Below are 19330 nucleotides of genomic sequence, written 5' to 3' on the forward strand. Positions count from 1 at the left end.
CGCTCTCCCGGTGGAAAACCACCTTTAGACAAGACAGACCTACAATCTTGTAGAATTGACAGTATGTTTCTTAATTAAATCTAATCTAAGTAGGTTTGAAGGTACCTCAAGGCAGGCAAGTGTCGGGCCGTCCTTTTCGCACTTTTTGTAAGTGCGACAGAGACGCACCGATGCGATAGAGACGCGCCGATAAAGTTAATCACGCTAGTGTGCTGCGGCCGTTGGACTCAACTACATATCTAGTGACAATAATGAATGAAATACCTGATGCCTAAATGATGCCTTGAGGCATTAAGTCCGCCATTTTTTTTTTTTTTTTTTTTTTTTTTTTGAAGTTTCATCTGCCATCGGCTTTCTTAGCCATAATCAGATTGTATGGTACTATTAATAACATTTTCCCGGTGGTGGTCCATTAACCACCATTCCTTTTTTGTGGAGAGAGGGGGGCGTTATTCTCTCTGGTCTAGTTCCAAGATCTTCCACCTTTTTGAGTCTTGTGTTGTTACTGTTTTCATTTAGTAGGTCTCTAGCAAGTTCATTTTCATGGATTGTAAGTCTTTCCTTGTATTTCCTTGAGAAGCTATTTACTTCCTCTTTAATGGTTGGTATATGAAGGTAATCATGTATTTCTTTATTTCGGGCAAACCAGGGTGCACAAGATATTGTTCTGAGAATAATATTCTGGAATCTTTGGAGGATCTCGAGGTTAGAGTTGCTGGCTGATCCCCAGAGCTGAATACCGTACGTCCGTAGGTTTTATGATACATTTGTAAACCAGAAGTTTGTTGCTAAGTGTCAGAGGAGACTGTCTTCCAATTAGCCATAGTAACCGTTTATATTGTATGTTAGCTTCATTCTTCTTTGCTTTGATGTGGTTGGCCCATGTAAGTCTCCTATCCAGGTGTAGGCCTAGGTATTTAACACAGCATTCGCTGGGTAGAGTCTCTCCTCGTAGAGTTACGGGCGGGCAGTCTCCTTTTCGTAGGGTGAATGTTATTTGGAGTGACTTGGTTGTACTTGCCTTGATTCTCCATTTGTCGAGCCACTGGTCGATTTTGTGCAGCTGTATTTGCAGTTTTTGTGACGCTACAGCGGGATCTTTATCAGCGGCAAGGCACGCTGTATCGTCAGCATATGTTGCTGTGACAACGTCTTCAGTACATGGAAGATCTGCGGTATATATTGAGTACAACACAGGTCCAAGGACAGAACCTTGAGGAACAGAAGCGTTTATGTCATAGAGTTCAGAGTATTCGTCATTAAATTTAACCTGGAACTTTCTCTCCTGTATGTAAGATCTTAAAATCATATAGAATGAGTTAGGAAGTAAGTTTTTCAGTTTAAATAGGAGCCCCTTGTGCCAGACGCGGTCAAATGCTTGCTGTATGTCAAGAAAAGCAGCAGCGCAATATTCTTTACGCTCTAAGGATTGTCTTATCTTTGCTACTACACGGTGTACTTGCTCAACTGTCGAGTGATTTTGTCGGAAACCAAATTGGTGATCAGGTATTATGTTATGCTCTTCCAGTACTGGTTTTAACCTACACAGCAGTATTTTCTCAAAAGTTTTGGATAATATGGGCAGTAGGCTGATGGGTCTGTATGAGCTTGGTTCCGTTGGAGGTTTCCCGGGCTTTGGTACCATGCATATCTGGGAGACTTTCCAGAGCTTTGGGAAGTAGTGTAATCTTAGAATGGCGTTGAATAGCATGGTGAGAAATACCACTGGTTTCTTTGTAAAGTCCGCCATTTGTACCTTTTTTTGTTGTGCAATAAAGATTAAATAAATAAATAAATACTCATTATTTTTATTACAAGCTTTTATTCAACTTGCCTTGTTAGTATGTTAGTGTGCGTCAAAACGTAAAGCTAAATTTGACCCATTTCCCGGTTTCCGATTGAGCTGAAACTTTTCACACATATGTAAATCACGTGACAGTACAATATTATGGTATCATGGAGCTGATCTGATGATGGAGCAGAAAGGTGGCCATAGGAACTCTGTTATGAAACGTCGTATCCCCATCGAGTAAGGAGTTTTTAGAAACGTCTCGGAGAGCAGTAGACAACTGTTGAAAGAAAGGTACAGTCGGCGATAAAAGCTTGTGCCAAAAATTAAATTTTCGCAAAAAACTTATTTTTTTAGTGTCCAGTTCTGGAAGTTCGCGGTGACCGGCGCGGAAAACAACACGATCATCAAGATCTGGTCGTGCAAGTCGTGGAACTGCCTGCAGACCATCACCTTCACCCCCACCCTCGGCGCAGAGCCTTCCTTGGGCCTCAAGGTGACTCCTCCAAATTTACAAATATATACTATTTACACAGTTCACTTGTTTTCGAAAGGTCCTTCAGATTTTAGAGCGATAATACGGGAAAAAACTAGTTATTGTCCATTTTACGATTACGTCCAATTTTATCCGAAAAATCCACGAGGACGCATATTATGTCGCGGTCGGGGTTTTTTTTTCAAAATATTAATTTTGTGGTTAGGTTTCTCTCTTACTTTTAATCACCTTGAGAGTTTTTGTTTTACAAACAAAATAAACAAATCAACTGATCCACAATATCTAAATGATTATGTTTGCAGGCCATGCTAGACGCCAGCGCCAACTACCTGCTTCTGTCGGACTTCAAGACGAGGAGCCTGTACGTGCTGAACATGGCGCGAGACAGAGACGACACGATGGCCTACTGCAAGAGTATATCCGAGTTCCTGCTCTCCTATCCGGTGCTCAGTTTTTACATATTCGATGCTGGTAAGTTTTCACATTTATTTTTAGAGCGATAATTAAGTATACAAAACAGACTTATCGAATAATGTACGCCAGTTTGTCTCGTGTCGAGAACTACACTGAGAGAAAATACAACCAGTTTTCATGTTCGTTCAACAAGTTTTTTGGTTAAAATAGCGCCTACGTGCTCTTTGGTTCAAACAACAAGCTACTTGTCATTTGAATCGGCAATATATTTGAATCAACAAGTCGATTTTATAAAAACAACCTGACACATATTGTTTTAAACATACGTTTGGCTGATTCAAACGGATAAACCGCAACAAGTCGAACTTGTTAAATTCACAATGCAAATTTCTGTCAGTGTACTTGGCCTGTTGAAATTAGGGTTTGCAAAAACCGGTTAACTTTAAAAACCGGTTAATAACCGAACCGATACCTTCAAAACCGGTTAACCGGTTTTTAACCGGTTTTGCGGATTTTTAGTAAATTACCGTACTACGCAATAATATTACTATTACCTTCAAGAATTCTGTTGTTTATGATATCGTAGCAGGTATTACTTGAACGATGAAGATCATTTTTATCCAGTTTTTGGTTGTAAAATGCAGAAGTTGCCATAAAGGACTTGAGTGCCCATAGCGTATATGGCGCTTAAAACTGTCGTGACTTTACTGTGATAATCACTTTAAGAACTAAATATTTGTCAGTTGTGCGTTTTCTAAGCATGTCGCGGAGGTCTACAGCTCCCAGAGACACTAGTAATACAAGGAATTAACGTAAGAAAACCAAGATCTACATTTTCCCTTTATTTTAAAAATATAATTTGAAATATACAGTAAGAGTCCGGTTATAACGACGCCTAAGGGACCGCTGACGCGCTGATATTACGTCGTACAAAACGAATTTCATCTCGGTTTAAAGATATGTAATTTTTTAGTATGCGTGCTTGCTCATCACCGGCAAATTACTGTCGTATTTCGTAATAATAAATAGTCGCATTCCTTGAACCTCGATTTACGTAATTAATATGACAATCGATTTTTTTATTAAGTAAAACTATTTTATACGCAATCGAAGAATAAAAAGTGGGTTCTATTTAGCTCATAAGATTAGACCCGAGGCGAACCAATTGTTAAAATTATTAAAACCAATGCTCCAAAAAGTCACATAGCCACAATCTCATCTTGCTACTTGTAGGCAAGACAGGGGGCCGTGCTTGGGGCGGAAATAACTTTGTTTCCTCAATTTACTAGTAAAAACGTTGTCGCCGATTTGACGGACGGATTTGGCGTAAAATTACGTCGTAAAAAGCGGTTGGTCGTTTAAACCGGAGTCGTAATAAACGGATGTACTTTCATAATATCACATATGAAAACCAAACAAATAACTGTGCTTCCGTTATTCGGTTATTGTAAGCGGTTGGACGTTAGGTATATGCGGAGTCGTAATACAAACCGGACTCTACTATATATAAAATGTATATTTGAGTGGACTCGGGACTATTGTTTAATCTTCTATTGCCTAATTTCGTCATTTTAGGAAATAAATATAGTTTCGGTTATTAACCGGTTAGAAAATTTGAAAACCGGTTTTTAACAGGGGCCAAAAAGTCAAGGTTAACCGGTTTTTCGGTTAACCGGTTAACCGGTTTGCATACCCTAGTTGAAATGCATTTTGTAAGACTGTTGAAAAACTGTTTAATCAAGCACATATCACAAGTAATCCTATCAAGAAACTTGCTAGCGCTGGTTACGACCACTCTTGTACAGATGTAGGCTTGTGCCGTTTCGTTCGTTGATCGGAGCGCTCCGATCTCGTTCAGTCGCTCACACGAACTAGTTCGCTCTTTTAGGTCTTTTGCTCATTTAGTTCAGCCAGACCAGCGACCGTTGCGGTCGGAAAGATCAGAACGAATGGGATCGAATAGTGTCAAAATGATACGAATAGTCCACAGATAGTAACATTCCGGGCCGAAAGGTTGTAAGTAACCGAAGTTTAATATGAAAACTTGACTTTTTTTGTTGCTCTGCTAAGTAGCTCTCACTCTCGGTCGGCGCAGTCACACATTCGTTCTCGATCCAAACCGCTCGCGTTCGCCGATCCTGTACTGAACTAAATGAGCAAAGACTGATTCTCAGAGCACGGAAAGATTCAGTTCATTTCGGTCATTGATGGGATTTTATTCCTAACAGTTCATAGTTCGTGAACGACACAAGCCTATACAGATGTAGTGCGAAAAGATTTGCCTTCGGCAACGTGCGTATTGGTCATGCTAGTTCATTCAATGTCAGTACATCTTGTACTGACACTGACTGAAATAGCATGACACGTTCGTACTTTTCCGTAACAATTCGAAGGCAAATCTTTTCGCACTACATTTGTAGATCGTTACAAGGCGTCTTATTATGTATCTGTCGCAAAAATGACTATATGTTAACTACTATGGGTTACTATAAGAAGCGTATAAAACGTTATTTTATCCTTTCAAGCCCCGTCAGCATCCTTGGAATCCAGCTTTAAATGACACCTTAGTTAATTTTGTCATAATTTTAAACAGTCTTTGCCACATGGATCTCGAAATGTTAATTGTTTGTAGAATGCCTATTATTAAAGTGTACCAAAGAGGATCGAGTATTATAGAGAGTTACTGTCGAAGTAAAATGTGTAATCACAGTGCATAGACTGCCGTCTCTTGACACGGGCTTAAAACTTTTGAACCTCAGTTTTGACAGTTTGGCCCATATTCTTAGCTTGATATGTTTTAAAATGTCAAATATTAATATTAGCGCCATCTAGCTGAGCGTACCCCAAAGGTGTAATGCCATCTAGGTCACCGCACCTTTTTCTGTATGGTAGTGAGGTACGTTTTTTTCTTAGACTTTATCTGTCTATACGGAGCATAGATAAATCAAGAAAGATTGGTAACTCAGTACATCGCTACACGGCCTACTTAACGCGAGTTATCGTCGCTGGTACCTCTTAGTTTTCGAGTTATTTACAGATGGCGCTATTTTCAATGTTTAAAAGTGTCGTCTAGTGAGATAATAATTAATTACATTGCCGAGTAACCTTATATGAATATGATTCAATATTTTGAGCCGGGCGGCTCCTTGTTTTTTGGCTTAGGGGTTAGTGTATTTGACTTGCACGTCTATGATCCCGAGTTCGAGACCCAGGTCCGGATTTTTTTTAATATGTTTGAAAAACAGTTATATTGTTGTTTTTTACTTTTTTATATATAATTGAATATTAGAAAAATAAAATATGACGTGAAGTTGAATCATAGAAAAGTAAGTATAAATTGTTCGCGCCTACTTGTTGTATGTGTGTTTATAAAACCGATAGGCCCATAGGGAAGTACCTATCTACCTACTCGACTCTCCAATCACTTGCCGCCGTGTCAAGAGGATCATGTACTAAAGGACTGAAGTGTTTTTTTGCAATGATTATGGTCCAAGAGCTGGCAGGATTTTAGAGTAGGTCCTTGAGGCAACCTGGAAAGGTGCTCAGATGCTTCTCTAATCATGACCAACATCAGGTCTGCAAGTCTGGCAGCTAAAGGGGCGGGGCTTTATCGAGCTATGAATTTTTAAAGATTTAATTTTTTGGGGCCCAAACAGAAAATATCTACGTGGACGTCATATTTTAATTTCCTACAAGAAAGGTTATGTACGTTTTTTCGATAGGATCAATATATAAATGGATAATTTAGTAAGAAAGTTTTTTTTAATCGATTACATGCTCCGTTTTTCGTCAATACCTCGTAAACGGTGGCCCACAGCAAAAGGAGCTGCCAGCTCTCCGTCTATTATGACTTATGACCATATAAGCAGCGACTCAGCGAGTGTCCTTCGAAGACCTGGCAAGCAATTATGGTCGCTCGATAAGTGATAAAATAGCAGGCCGTCCCAATCGCACTATATGTAAGTGCGATAGGGACGGCCTGATATTTTATCATCTATCGCGCGACCATGCTGGTTGCGCAGATCCGTCGGTAAAGCAGTGTTGCACCTATGGCTCGGGAGAAAAGGCGAATCATCAGCAAGCGGCTCCATCGGTAAAGCAGTCCGCGGCGACAGATATTCGTCGACAAGCGGTCATATTTGGAATATTGGCCAATGACGAGACAGCTGTCAACATGGCGGAAACAGTTGTCGGCACGATGTAAACATTGCAACAAAATACTTAATATACGATAATGTAGATATTGTAGATGATATGAAGACGAAAACTACTAAAAAAAAACCTTTAAAGTTTATGTGACGTAGAAACGCAGGCGTTAATAGACTCTGGCAGTGGATATAACCTAATCAACAAAGACTCTTTCGACGAATTTAAAGTGGATTGCGTGAGTGAGGACTTCACTGTTTCTGATCGCGATGGTACTGTTAGGAAAACGTCGAGCATTTGGTTGTCGAGTATGAACCGGTGGAGACTAAGGAAGCGCCGATCGAGCTCAAGATCACTCTGAAAGATGATATCCCTGTGGCGAAATGAAGAGCTCAATGCGACTAAACAGCTGATTTTATAGCCAATAGTCAATCGTTTATTGCAAGAACATAGTGAGATTACATAAGATGATAACATTGAAAAGCAGTTCTTATGTTCTACCAAGCAAGGCATGCAATATTTAACAATTATTTAAAGTATGTACAATATAATGTCAATATACTTTGTTACACAATAATTCATTACAAATATACACAAGGATTGAGTCAATTTATTACATTTTATAAATTACACAGCTAAGATGTCAAATATAGGCATAGATAAATTACTTAATTAATAATTAAGTTTTGAAAGATGGTGACTATAATGACTTGTGTTTGGAAAATGGCATGCCAAACAAAGGAGACCAACAGCAAACGGTGGTGCCTAAGGTAATGGGGAAGGAAGTTGCATATAAGGTGCATAGTAATGGTCATTTTGCTATGAGAACAAGGAAAAGGGCATTCACTGAGATGAAGAAGCCCTACGATCACACAATTACAGTTGTTGATGCGTTCACCAAGTGTGTGTGGCCCTACCCGATGAAGTCGACATCTAGAGCAGAGGTGATTAGCAAGTGGCAGTTGCAGCGACAGACGTTTGGTAACCCTATTATACATATTACCTTTGCCCGAGGTAAAGCATTAAAGAAAAGAGCTTTCAGAAGTACTGTGAAGATGAAACTTTAACTTTGTAAGAAATTCTTGGTGCCTAAAAGTTAACTTGATTTGTTACTTTATTAAGTTTAGTAAGTTTGGTGAATATTTAAAATGTTGTTGTGTTGTAAAATGCTAAAAGTTGTTACAGTCATTGTTTTTATATCTAATGCTTATATTGTCGGATGTTTTTCAATTTATGTTGAAATGTAATGTTGAATGAATGAGATGTAGTTAGATGAATGAACGTTGAAGTATATCTGGGCATTTCTCAGAGTGTTTCAACTTTTTGATTTCCTTTGAGTAATTATGTTAACTAGAGAGGGCACCTCAACTTGATTTTGTGTAACAACACTTAGAGCCGATCGGCACAAACGCGCTTAGTCTGTGCCGAACGGCTGTGGTAGATCTTGACGTATCGCAATGAAAAATATTTCGTCGAAATAATGCCGTCATGTGTAGTGAGGTACCGTACAAACTGCTCAGGAAAATCTAACAAAAGCCAAGGAGTGACTTTTCATACGTAGGTGTACTGCATTTTTGTTTGAACACGCTTACTTTTAAAAAATGTATCAATATAAACTCATGCCGAAGCGCCATGTTGCGGCGGCCATGTTTCGTTGAAACCAAAGAGTAAAAAATGCAACAAAAGCAGACGTGACAATATCGCAAGTTAGTTCAAGTTTCCTATCATACATTAAATTATATATATTTATCGACGCAAAAAAGGTTATTTAATTATTATTGTCAGAATTGCACAGTTTTCCGACATGTCGGTCTATAACAGATTCTCAATACGCGTGTCGAATTTCATGTGAGTATGTAAATGTAAGTGCAGTACCTAACCTGCCTGAATGAATTTGGGTAGGTAGACGGTCAAGCAAATTATGAGAGTATAAAAACGCGCGAAATTCAAATTTTCTATGGGACGATAAACCCGCGCCCATACATACATGGATGTATATAAAGTTATGTATGCGACTATACATAATTAGGCATTAAAACACTCCTATTATCTTATTAACACAACAAAAACAACACTCATGCTTCAATGCCTACCATTATGCAAATGTCACATAAATAACTAATATCCAGTTGCGGCTACGTGTACACATGTACGCTCAGTCCGTATGCAGCTTTATATGTGGGCATTTAAAAAAATTGGGACTCGCAGAGTTGTTAAAAAAAGTTAAATCGCTGTCAGTTTGTCAGTTTTGCAACGACAATTAAGCATGGAATTTCAATAAAAACATCGTTTTGATTTAATTATGTAAATTATACTAAGCTATAATCTAAATTCAGAACGTGAAAAAAGTTTAGTTTTAAATACAGATTTCAAGCTTGATTGTCGTTACAAAACTAACAGCGATTTATGTTTTTTGTTAACAACTCACGCTAATTGAGAGTCATAAATAAAAAAAAATGCCCATGTAAACCCATGTCACTTCTATACTACGACTTCTAATCTATGCACTCTATGCAGGGCTCATCATCGCGACCGAAAGGTCGTAAGCGCCGAGTAAAATCGTAGCGCTTGCGACGTTACGGAAGCAGGCCATTGGTTCACACCCCGCCCCCTCGCCCCGCCTTCAGCTTACAGGCTGTGACACGTTCGTTATTTGCTATAGCTCCTCTATACGAAGTAATAATTACTCAATGTTGATTTCGGTGGCAGCATTAGTACCCGAACCCCGTAAGCGTAGCATGAGTTTTCTTTGTTTCTGGTAGAAATCCGCGACTTCTATTTAAATTGACAGAATTTCATGTGACTCTTTACAGGATTCATGTAAAACTGTTGCCACCGAAAACAAAAAAATTTAAACACTGAGAAATGCCCATCTGAAGGCAGATATGAGAGCAGGACAGCCGAGAATGTGGGATCGGAACGTAAGGTGATGGCGTGAAACAGAACGTTGTATGATAGTAGAATGACAGTAGGTGTGAAAGGCGATGGGAGAACAGTTTTGAACGATGAGCGATCGAACGTGAAAGAATTTAGTAAAATCTGTTAATTTCTTATTTGCTGCTTAATTAAAAGTTATTCGTTGTTTATTGCTGGGTTTTCATTCGAGGCATAACAATATCCCACAAATATATTGTTTTATTCCCCATTAATATTCGATATGTAAAAAATACCCCAAATAAATAATAGCACTAGACATAGTGTTGTGTTCCTGCCGGTGAGTAAGGGTGCCAGAGCTCAACGAGGGTGCGGTGTGTTGATGACGGGAGCACTTACGGAACTAACTTGTTCCGTCTATTGTCCTTTGAGTCGTCGGCTACCCGAACCCTCCTTAGAACTTGTACATTCCTTTTTGCTGTGTACTTAACACAGCAAAAGGGAGTGTACATGTTTCTAATAGGGTGGCAACGCGCTTTTGACACTGTTTGAGTTGCAGGCGTCCATAGGTTACGGTGACCGCTTTACATCAGGCGGGCCGTATGCTTGTTTGCCACCGACGTAGTATAAAAAAAATCCGTAAATCATTTGACAACTTTTGTCTCATTTTGATTATAGTGCCACCTGATTCTGTCGTGCTGATATACATATATGTAGCTGTTTGTGGTAAAACATTTTTATACTAATAAAAATAAAATAATCAGAAAGTAATACTTCCGTCTTAGTGCGTTTTCACATTATCCGATCCGATATCAGATGTAGGACCGATATCCCATATATTTAAGCCGCCTTTTTTCGATTTTCGCCTTTGAAATCCTTCCTACATCCGATATCTGATCGGATAATGTGAAAACGCACTTAGTGTTGTAATATTTTACGTAGCATATTTTGCCTATTCTGGAATGTACGTCCAAGGTAATTTAGAACTATCTTGGAATAAAATATTATTAAAAACTCAAAACAAATACTAAAACTGTTATCTTCAATATGGCAATTTTGTTTAGCATGCAGCGCATGCAGTTTTGTGCATCTTGCATACGCGCCATCTACCGGATTATAATGTTTGCTATTAGTCATCAAACGTACAAAACACCATGAATTGAACCTGATTCAAGTACCCGATTGGTAAAAAAATAATTAATTGTTTTTGTAAATTTCGGTGTTATATAATGATAATGTTGTATGGTCTAATTTTTCTATGATACGGAGTTATGTCTTCGAGTGTAGTAAATAGTTGGTATGTTACAGAGGAGGTCCAGGCGAAGTGCGAGTCGAGTTGTGACGACCCGTTCCACAGGAACGGCTCGGGCGGAGATGTGGGCGCCTCGCCTGAAGACTTCGACATACACCACGATGTAAGCACACATTTGTTATTATACCGCTGCCACACACTCCACGAGCGGCGTGGGAAGTAACGAGGGAAGTAGGCAGAGGCGTCATGCTCTTCGTCATGCTCACCAGCTCACCACTCCCTATTTTGTCGGTTTATTGGCGCTAGTCAAAGGGCCGGCAACAACCTAGTGCGATTAATCGCGCGAGTAGGGCAGTGTGTGGCCGGAGAGGGCAACATCGCGGCAGCGCGAGGGACATAATGTGGCAGAGGTTTTAGCCACATCCACACAGCGCAAGGGACATAGTGTGGCAGAGGTTTTAGCCACATCCACACAGCGCAAGGGCGTCGCCTCGCGACGTGCCTCGCCATTGTGTACCCAACTATTACCCTCTAGAACGTCGCTGGCAAAAAATTGCTACTGAATTAACATTGTCTTGTGATGTATTCGAAACTAGGCGTTTGAGGGGTAGACCTCTAGGTTAGGGTGTTTCATATTTGTATGGGAAAAATAAAATTGTGATATTTTTTCTGACTTCGCTCGGCTTTCGGTTCTAGCTTATTTTAAACGCATATTTACCAAATTTCAAGTGTTTTGGACGTTGTTTAGAGGTCGCGCTTGATGAATAGTTTGAAAGAAAGTCACTAAAAAGTAATGTTATTCAATTTTATTACCAAATAAAACAATAGAGTTGTTGTAAAGTATTTTAAAGTAAAAGTAAACTTATTAAACTTAAAATTCAACAGTTGTAACATCCATTCTTGATAAAAGAAAGTCATCATCATCATAATTTAGCTTACAAATGTAAGCCGCAACCTTATCTTCTATTCGCTTAAGTAGTAACGCATTTTCTGGGATGTTCGACGCCTTTCAGCAAGAACTGTTTTGCTCTTCATCTTTCACTGGAGCGTTAATTTTTATTATTAAATATATTCTCCTCTTTGCGGTATCATAGACTATTGTCAGACTATCGACCAAATCTCTGGTGTTAGGGCTACAATAATCGCTAACATCCTGGACATTAAATAGTTCGAAAACAAAAATCTAAAAGGTAAGTACGGTCTATATCCCGGTAAATGTACTTAAGTCAAAGAACGATCTTGTTTTCTTCTTTGTCTTTACACTCTTGGCAGAGTTATAGTCGTCACATCAGGGGTGGTAGCAAGCTTAACAATGCATGGCCACTCCTTACGCATTCGTAGAGTGGGCCACTGAATGCAGCCTTGACTTGGCCGGTCCATAGCATCTGAACCTTGTCCAGGATACTCTTAGCTTTCTTCTGCAGCACCACATTTCTAGGACATCTATCTTCTTTTCCCTTGAAGTCCATATCTCAGCACCGTAAAGAAGTATGGGAAAATTGGGAGATACTAATGCCCTGACAAATCGCATTTTAGTGGCATTTGTGATGTTTCTTTTTCTCCATATTTTCCTGAGCCGGTCCATGGTGGACCTGGTGATAGCCATGTGCCGCTTGATTTCTTCCACCTATCCTGTTATTAGTGCCCTCAGAGGGCCGAGAGACCACTGCTTCATGCCAAAAACAGGACAAAAAATCAACAAAACTTGTTCCTTAGAAGGAAGTCGAGCGTCCAAAAAATTACCATATGGAACTATGCCTAGAAACTAAATGTCACGACTACTACTTATTTTTAAAAAAGAACTTGCTTCAATATAAAAACTACTCATTCAAATCACTTTTAAACCACCTCCTACAAAAAGTTACATAAGTTTTGTTCCTAGCCTCTCCTGCGCCCATACTAACTTCTTCAGACAAAAGTTGCCACAGAGCGCAACCTCTAAATATTGTCCGATTACCCTGATTTTTGGTATATGGGCTCTGTATAGGTGTAGAACAAAGAAGAAAAGCGAAGTCAAAGATAAATCAAAATTTTGGAAAAATGAAACACCCTACTCTAGGTCTACGCAGGTGGCCTTTCTGCAACCAAATCTCCATGCAGGGATGATGGGAATTTGTAGACTGTAGTAGGAACGTGTAGGGGCTAGAGTTGGTTAGAAAATGTCAATTTTTGTTGCAAGCGCGGATCCAGCTTCGTGCCCAGGTGCCGGGGTAAAGGCCCGGGGCCCCAGGGGGGGTCACGTGGTAAAGGCCCGGGGCCCCAGGGGGGGTCACGTGGTCTATTTGTATGGCCAACTTAGGCTCCAGGGGTGGGTCATGACCCCCATGACCCCCCCCTGGATCTGCGCATGTTTTTTGTAGATGATAGGATTGGCAAGAAACCCTATACTGGCGTCATATTAAAGCAAAAATCTGCCAGCTTCATTGAAAATACTTTTTTGCAAATTAAAAAAAAAGACTACTGAGCTTTGAATTTTCAATTTTTATATTCTCTCTTATACTATTATATTGCAATATAAATTTCGTATCTTCTTCCGATTGTCGTTAGTAATCCGTATAAAGATACGAGTAAATGTCGTCCTTATGGTAAGCGATAATGTTACATATCGTCACTACTTTAAAAAAATCTCGTATCTCACGCTGTTCCTCAAAGTGAAAACGCAGGAAGTCTATATGAATTCCATACATACTTACTACAATTTTCTTTTCATTGACAGACGAAGATACAAGTTTTTTTGAAAGTATTGACCTAGTGACGATATACCTACCTTTGTCGCCTATGGACGACTGTGGCGTTGGAATGTTTACGGTGCTCGTAATTGCAGGAGAGCGTGGGCGCCGGCTGCGGGACTCGCGCGCGGCTGCGGCTGTACGTGGTGCAGCCGAAGGGCCTGCAGGAGGCCGAGCTCGTGTACGAGCCGCCCGCGCCGCAGCCGAGAGACTGCGAGCTGCCTGGTACGTCATATCTATACCGTTAGCACATCGACGACACTGCCGATCAAATATATCATAGAGGCGCGTTCCTAACACACATTATAATAAGCGTAGGACCGCGTATATGACAGGTCGACCGTTCACGTTTCTGACAGGCGGTAACTGTGAGGAAACCGCACTCGGGTGGGCGGCACTTTCAGCGGGGAGCGGGAGTGGCCATACTGTACGATAGTACTCTTTATTATACTATGCCGTTGTGTTTGGCGTTTTATATTTTATTCACATATGGCGGCCAACAATTGTTCCCTGTGAATACACTTTATATTTTGCACGTGTTCTCTATTTCTAATTGAAACATTGTACCTAACAAGAAAACACGTGGTAGTTGATTAAGATCGTACAGAAATTAAAATATCAAAACAACTGCTAATATATGCGTGAAACTTTCTCGCTGGGATGGTCTCATCGGAAGATCAGCGCTAGAAGTCACCACTGATATGAGGCCATATCATGGCACTTCATTCGTTTCTGTTTGTGTTGTAATGTTTAAGTAGTCCTGTTTGTTTTCACGAATAAATGATATTCTATTATTTTTTTCTAATAGTAGTAATACTAAATTTTGCTTGTTTCTGCGTAGTTTATTTCACTAAACGAAATGTATATCTCTTGTGTACGAGCAGAAGTGGCGGGCATCCCCGAGGAGGAGTCGACGCCGGCGCTGGCATCCAGCATCCTGCAGCAGCAGAGCCAGCAGCTCAAGAACCTGCTCATGCGAAGCCAGGTAACCTCCACTTTTTGTCTCTCTGTAACTTCGTCTTTGTTAGGGTTTTATAATTCCTATAGAATAAATAAATATTATAGGACATTCTTACACAGACTAACTGAGTCCCACGGTAAGCTCATGAAGTCTTGTATTGTCGGGACTACATATACAAATATTTTTATACATAGAAACCATCCATGACTCAGGAACAAATATCTGTGCTCATTACACAAATAAATGCCCTTAGCGGTATTCGAAGGTCAGACCGTCGCGTCGTCGAACAACGGCGTCAATAATGTTTCTTGATGATGGTATTGTTAAAACTGCGTGTCGTTAAGGTTTTTTTAAAGCAATATTTTTAAATGTTAATCAGCTAATCTGCATCTGAAACGTTTTGATCGCCAGCGTGGTTTTATAAAGCACAAAAGTAAACCTCTAGAAATGGTAGTTCAAGTTGTCGCGTATAGCAGACGGTGGCGACCAAACGGTTTTTACAAAATATTAAAAAACTTCAATCGGGTTAGATCCCTCACGGGAGTATTAAAATAGATCGAAAACAGAGTTAACAATTAGCGGACGCGGCTGCCATAGCATACGCGTAGTTTTTCATTTCCCTATGACGATGACGTCACTAGCCATCCGTCTACGTGTTAAGCAGGAGTGTCATTACAGACGCAGCCGGGCAGCCTGATCGGGCAGCGGGCGGAGTCGCCGCCGGGCGCGGGCGCGGCGCTGACGCTGATGACGCCGGACGCCTTCAGCTCGCCCGGCAAGCGCGACGAGGACGACCCGCCGCTCTCCGCCACGCCCGACCTCGGCCAGCCGCGCGCCGCCGGTGAGATCACTCATCCGGCCACCTGACGGCTACGTCCGCACTGACAAGCAGCTCGCTTGGCGCCTACAGTAAAACAAACGACAAGCGACTCGCTTGGTGCCTATAGTAAAACAAACGACAAGCGGCTCGCTTGGCACCTAGAGTAAGGGCCCATTTAACGGTACGAGAACGACGAGCATTGCGTATTTGATGGCTCGTAACCTCAACAGACCGCGCCTAAAATCGCATGCGAGTTCGCACGTCGTCTAAATCAGGCCTAAAACAAACGTGTTGGTAAAACAAACGTGTTGGTTTTTTTTTGTCGCGAGACGCCAAGTAGTTTCGGAGATACCCTAACCACAAAATTAAAATTTTAAAAAAAAAAACCCCGACCGCGACATAGTAGACCGATTTTCATGAAACATGGCTAAGAACACTCCCGACTAACTCAGCTTTCAAACAAAAAAAAAACTAAATCGGTTTATCCGTTCGGGAGCTATGATACCATAGACAGACAGACACGTGAAACTTATAACACCCCGTCGTTTTTGCGTCGGGATTTAAAACAATGGATAAAATGAAAAACAAATTACCGAGGCGCCTAGCGACCCACCTCGCAAAACACCTCCAGTGCGGCCATCTTGTATTAGTAGAGTGCAAACCAAGCAAATAGCCGCTCGAGTGGAAAGCCAGGTCTGCACCAAACTGGCTGTCACCGTTAAAGCGTTCGTTAAATTTTATTGTATGGGACGTTCCATAGACGTCTGCAGCGTGACGATGATGTGTCTGTCAAATGTGGTTGAAGCCTGGCCCTAACTCTTCTTCCTCCTACCCTTATCCCACGTTATGTGGTGTCGGTATCTTATCTCTCTTCCATTCTCCTCCACCTGTCGTCAGCACTCAAATCTTTCCTTTTATATCCTATTTCACACAATCCACCCTTCGTTTGGGTTTACCCCTCCCTCTCCATCCATCAACATTTATGGGCCCATTTAGACGATACGAGAACTCGCATACGAGTTTTACTACATTGCGGTATTTGATGGCTGTGCTGACTGTATTTAACCTCCACAGCCCGCAATGTAACTAAAATCGCATGCGAGTTTGCACGCCGTCTAAAAAACAGTCTTTTGCCTATATGAGATTCATCCGTCCTCATTACATGACCATACCACGCTAACCTGTTCCTCGTCTTCTTGTAGGCGCTATTTTCGAACTTCCCTTAATATCCTCATTCCTAACCTTTTACATACTGGTCAGTCCAGACATCCATCTCAACATTCTCATTTCCTTCGTCGCCCACCATTCATATCCATACATTACAACAGGACTCACGATTATCTTGTGGATATAGGAGTGGTATAAAGATCACAATGATACAAATGGTTTTGTTATTGTAACGCAAGCGATTTTTAGGCAGCAAGCCAGACCTAAGCGGCTATTAGTCTGTTCCGATGTAGACTAAAATAGGTACCACACTTTTCGGCGAAAAGTCCGTGCTTTTTTCCAGCAGTCTATTATGATGATTTATTAAATAATTGTTACTTTCAGGTCTATCAACCGAGGTAGTAGAGCCAGTCAACAAGTTCACATCAGGCGGTTCCAGTCCTAGCCGAGAGGTTCAGAGATCATGTCGCACAACGACGACGATACCTACTACAAAGGAAACATGGTAAGCCCTGCAAACTAGTCTGCAGTTCTTACTGCCCACTGTCTGCTACAGACGACACACGCAACACGTTCACATCGACTATTGCCGGGAGCTCAGATCATGCAGGCAAGTATGGTCGCGCGATATGATGCTTGACCCCTTGGCGCTGCGTAGAGATGTGGCCTCGCTCTGCATTTTCTATCGCATGTATAACGGGGAGTGCTCCGAGGAATTGTTCGGATTAATCCCTACCGCTTTTTTCCGCCATCGCCCTACGCGACAACATTTCCATCGTCATCATCTAGATGGCTGGCAGTCCTCAACTGTGCGTTTCTCCAGAAACTTCCTGCCCCGCACAGCTAAACTGTGGAATGAATTGTCGCCTGCGGTATTTCCGGACCGATACGACCTTCAAATCTTCAAGAAAAGAGCGTACACCCATCTTAAAGGCCGGCAACGCACCTCCAACACCTCTGGTGTTTCGGGTGTCCATGGGCGGCGGTGATCGCTTACCATCAGGCGACCTGTCTGCTCGTTTGCCTCCTATCCCATAAAAAAAAAAAAAAAGAACATCTGGCCGTCCCTATCGCACTTATTAATTATGCGATAGGGACGGCCTGATATTTTATCGTCTATCACGCGACCATGCTACCCGTGCATGTCTCACAACGACGACGATACCTACTACAAAGGAAACATGGTGAGCCATTAATATGGCTAATGCACTACGTCTGCAGTTCCTAGTAGCCGGGTCCACACAGACCGAGGAACGCCGCGAGGCAATATGCTCACGCGGCAAACGTCCAATGTAGACGTGTCTCGGCTGAGGCAGGTTGCTCGGCCGAATAAAACACGCGCGTGCCTCTTCCGATGCACTTTTACACAGCACGCTTGCACCCCGTGAGCACTGCCTCGCTCTGCGTGGACCCGGCTAGTTCCTACTGCCCACTGTCCGCCACAGACGACAAATACAACACGTTCACATCGGCTCCAGCCAGTCCAGCCAGAAAATATTCTCCGTTATTTAAATTATAGACCTGCTAGCTTTTGCCCGCGGCTTCGCTCGCGTTAGAAAGAGACAAAAAGTAGCCTATGTCACTCTCCATCCCTTCAGCTATCTCCACTTAAAAAATCACGTCAATTCATCGCTCCGTTTTGCCGTGAAAGACGGACAAACAAACAGACACACACTTTCCCATTTATAATATTCACAATAATTTCAATAGGCTAGTTTCCTATACTTAAAATAAAATATTTTATGCAGTGCACGAAATAAAGCACCACATAATTAGAAGAAAAATATGGATAGTAGTTATTTTTAAACATGATTTCTATTTAATGAATCAAAGAGAAAGATATAAAGTAAATGAATTGATCGTGACGTCACTCCTCAGTATTTCATAGTAATTCCATATTAACAAATCGTTTTGACAGTTCATAAAAAGAAGCTGATTTGACTAGTAGGAAACTAGCCTATTATTTAATTACTAGCTTTTGCCCGCGGCTTCGTTCGTGTTAGAAAGAGACAAAAAGTAGCATAAATATGTCACTCTCCATCCCTTCAACTATCTCTACTTAAAAAAATCACGTCAATTCGTCGCTCTGTTTTGCCGTGAAAGACGGACAAACAAATATACACACACAGTTTCCCATTTATAATATTAGTATGGATTTAATGTATTAGTTATCCCATGGTACAATAGATGGCTCTGTCTGTAAAATAGAACGCGCTATCATTTCTTATTCGTGGTTTATAAGTGCATTGTAAATATTTCGTGGAATTAGAAGAAAAGTTGTAGGCCCATAACCTGTGATAGATATTTTTTTATTCGTTCTTATTAATTCCAGTAGGAACGAATATTGGCAAGTATAAATTGGCTTGCTTTCGGGCGGTTTCAGCTGCGTTCGGCTCACATTGCTACGTAGCAAAGACATATATAACACCGTATAGACAGATAAAGTCTAAGAAAAAAATGTACCTCAGTACAGTCAAGTGCAAAAATACGTATCGATTTTATCCGCTCAAAAATATGTACCGAGACCTTATTCCGCCGACATAAAGTGCTATGGGACATATTTTTGATAAGTTGTACGCACCCATATTTTTACACTTGACTGTGTACCAAACAGAAAAAGGTACGGTGGCCTAGATGGCATTACATACACCTTTGGGATACGCTCAGCTAAATGGCGCTACT

General features: G+C 41.1%; 1 protein-coding gene across 1 annotated transcript in view; it reads left to right on the forward strand.

The window, feature by feature from the left end:
* LOC125226936 (enhancer of mRNA-decapping protein 4) overlaps positions 1 to 19330 on the forward strand; it is a 61982-nt gene that overhangs the window by 6701 nt on the left and 35951 nt on the right. Inside the window, 8 exon segments of the mRNA XM_048131117.1 lie at positions 2147 to 2285; positions 2588 to 2756; positions 11028 to 11134; positions 13796 to 13925; positions 14585 to 14685; positions 15340 to 15502; positions 17033 to 17101; positions 17104 to 17153. Coding sequence (XP_047987074.1) covers positions 2147 to 2285; positions 2588 to 2756; positions 11028 to 11134; positions 13796 to 13925; positions 14585 to 14685; positions 15340 to 15502; positions 17033 to 17101; positions 17104 to 17153 — 928 coding nt within the window.

The sequence above is a fragment of the Leguminivora glycinivorella genome, chromosome 6, assembly GCF_023078275.1.
Source record: "Leguminivora glycinivorella isolate SPB_JAAS2020 chromosome 6, LegGlyc_1.1, whole genome shotgun sequence".
NCBI classification, from domain to species: Eukaryota; Metazoa; Arthropoda; class Insecta; order Lepidoptera; family Tortricidae; genus Leguminivora; species Leguminivora glycinivorella.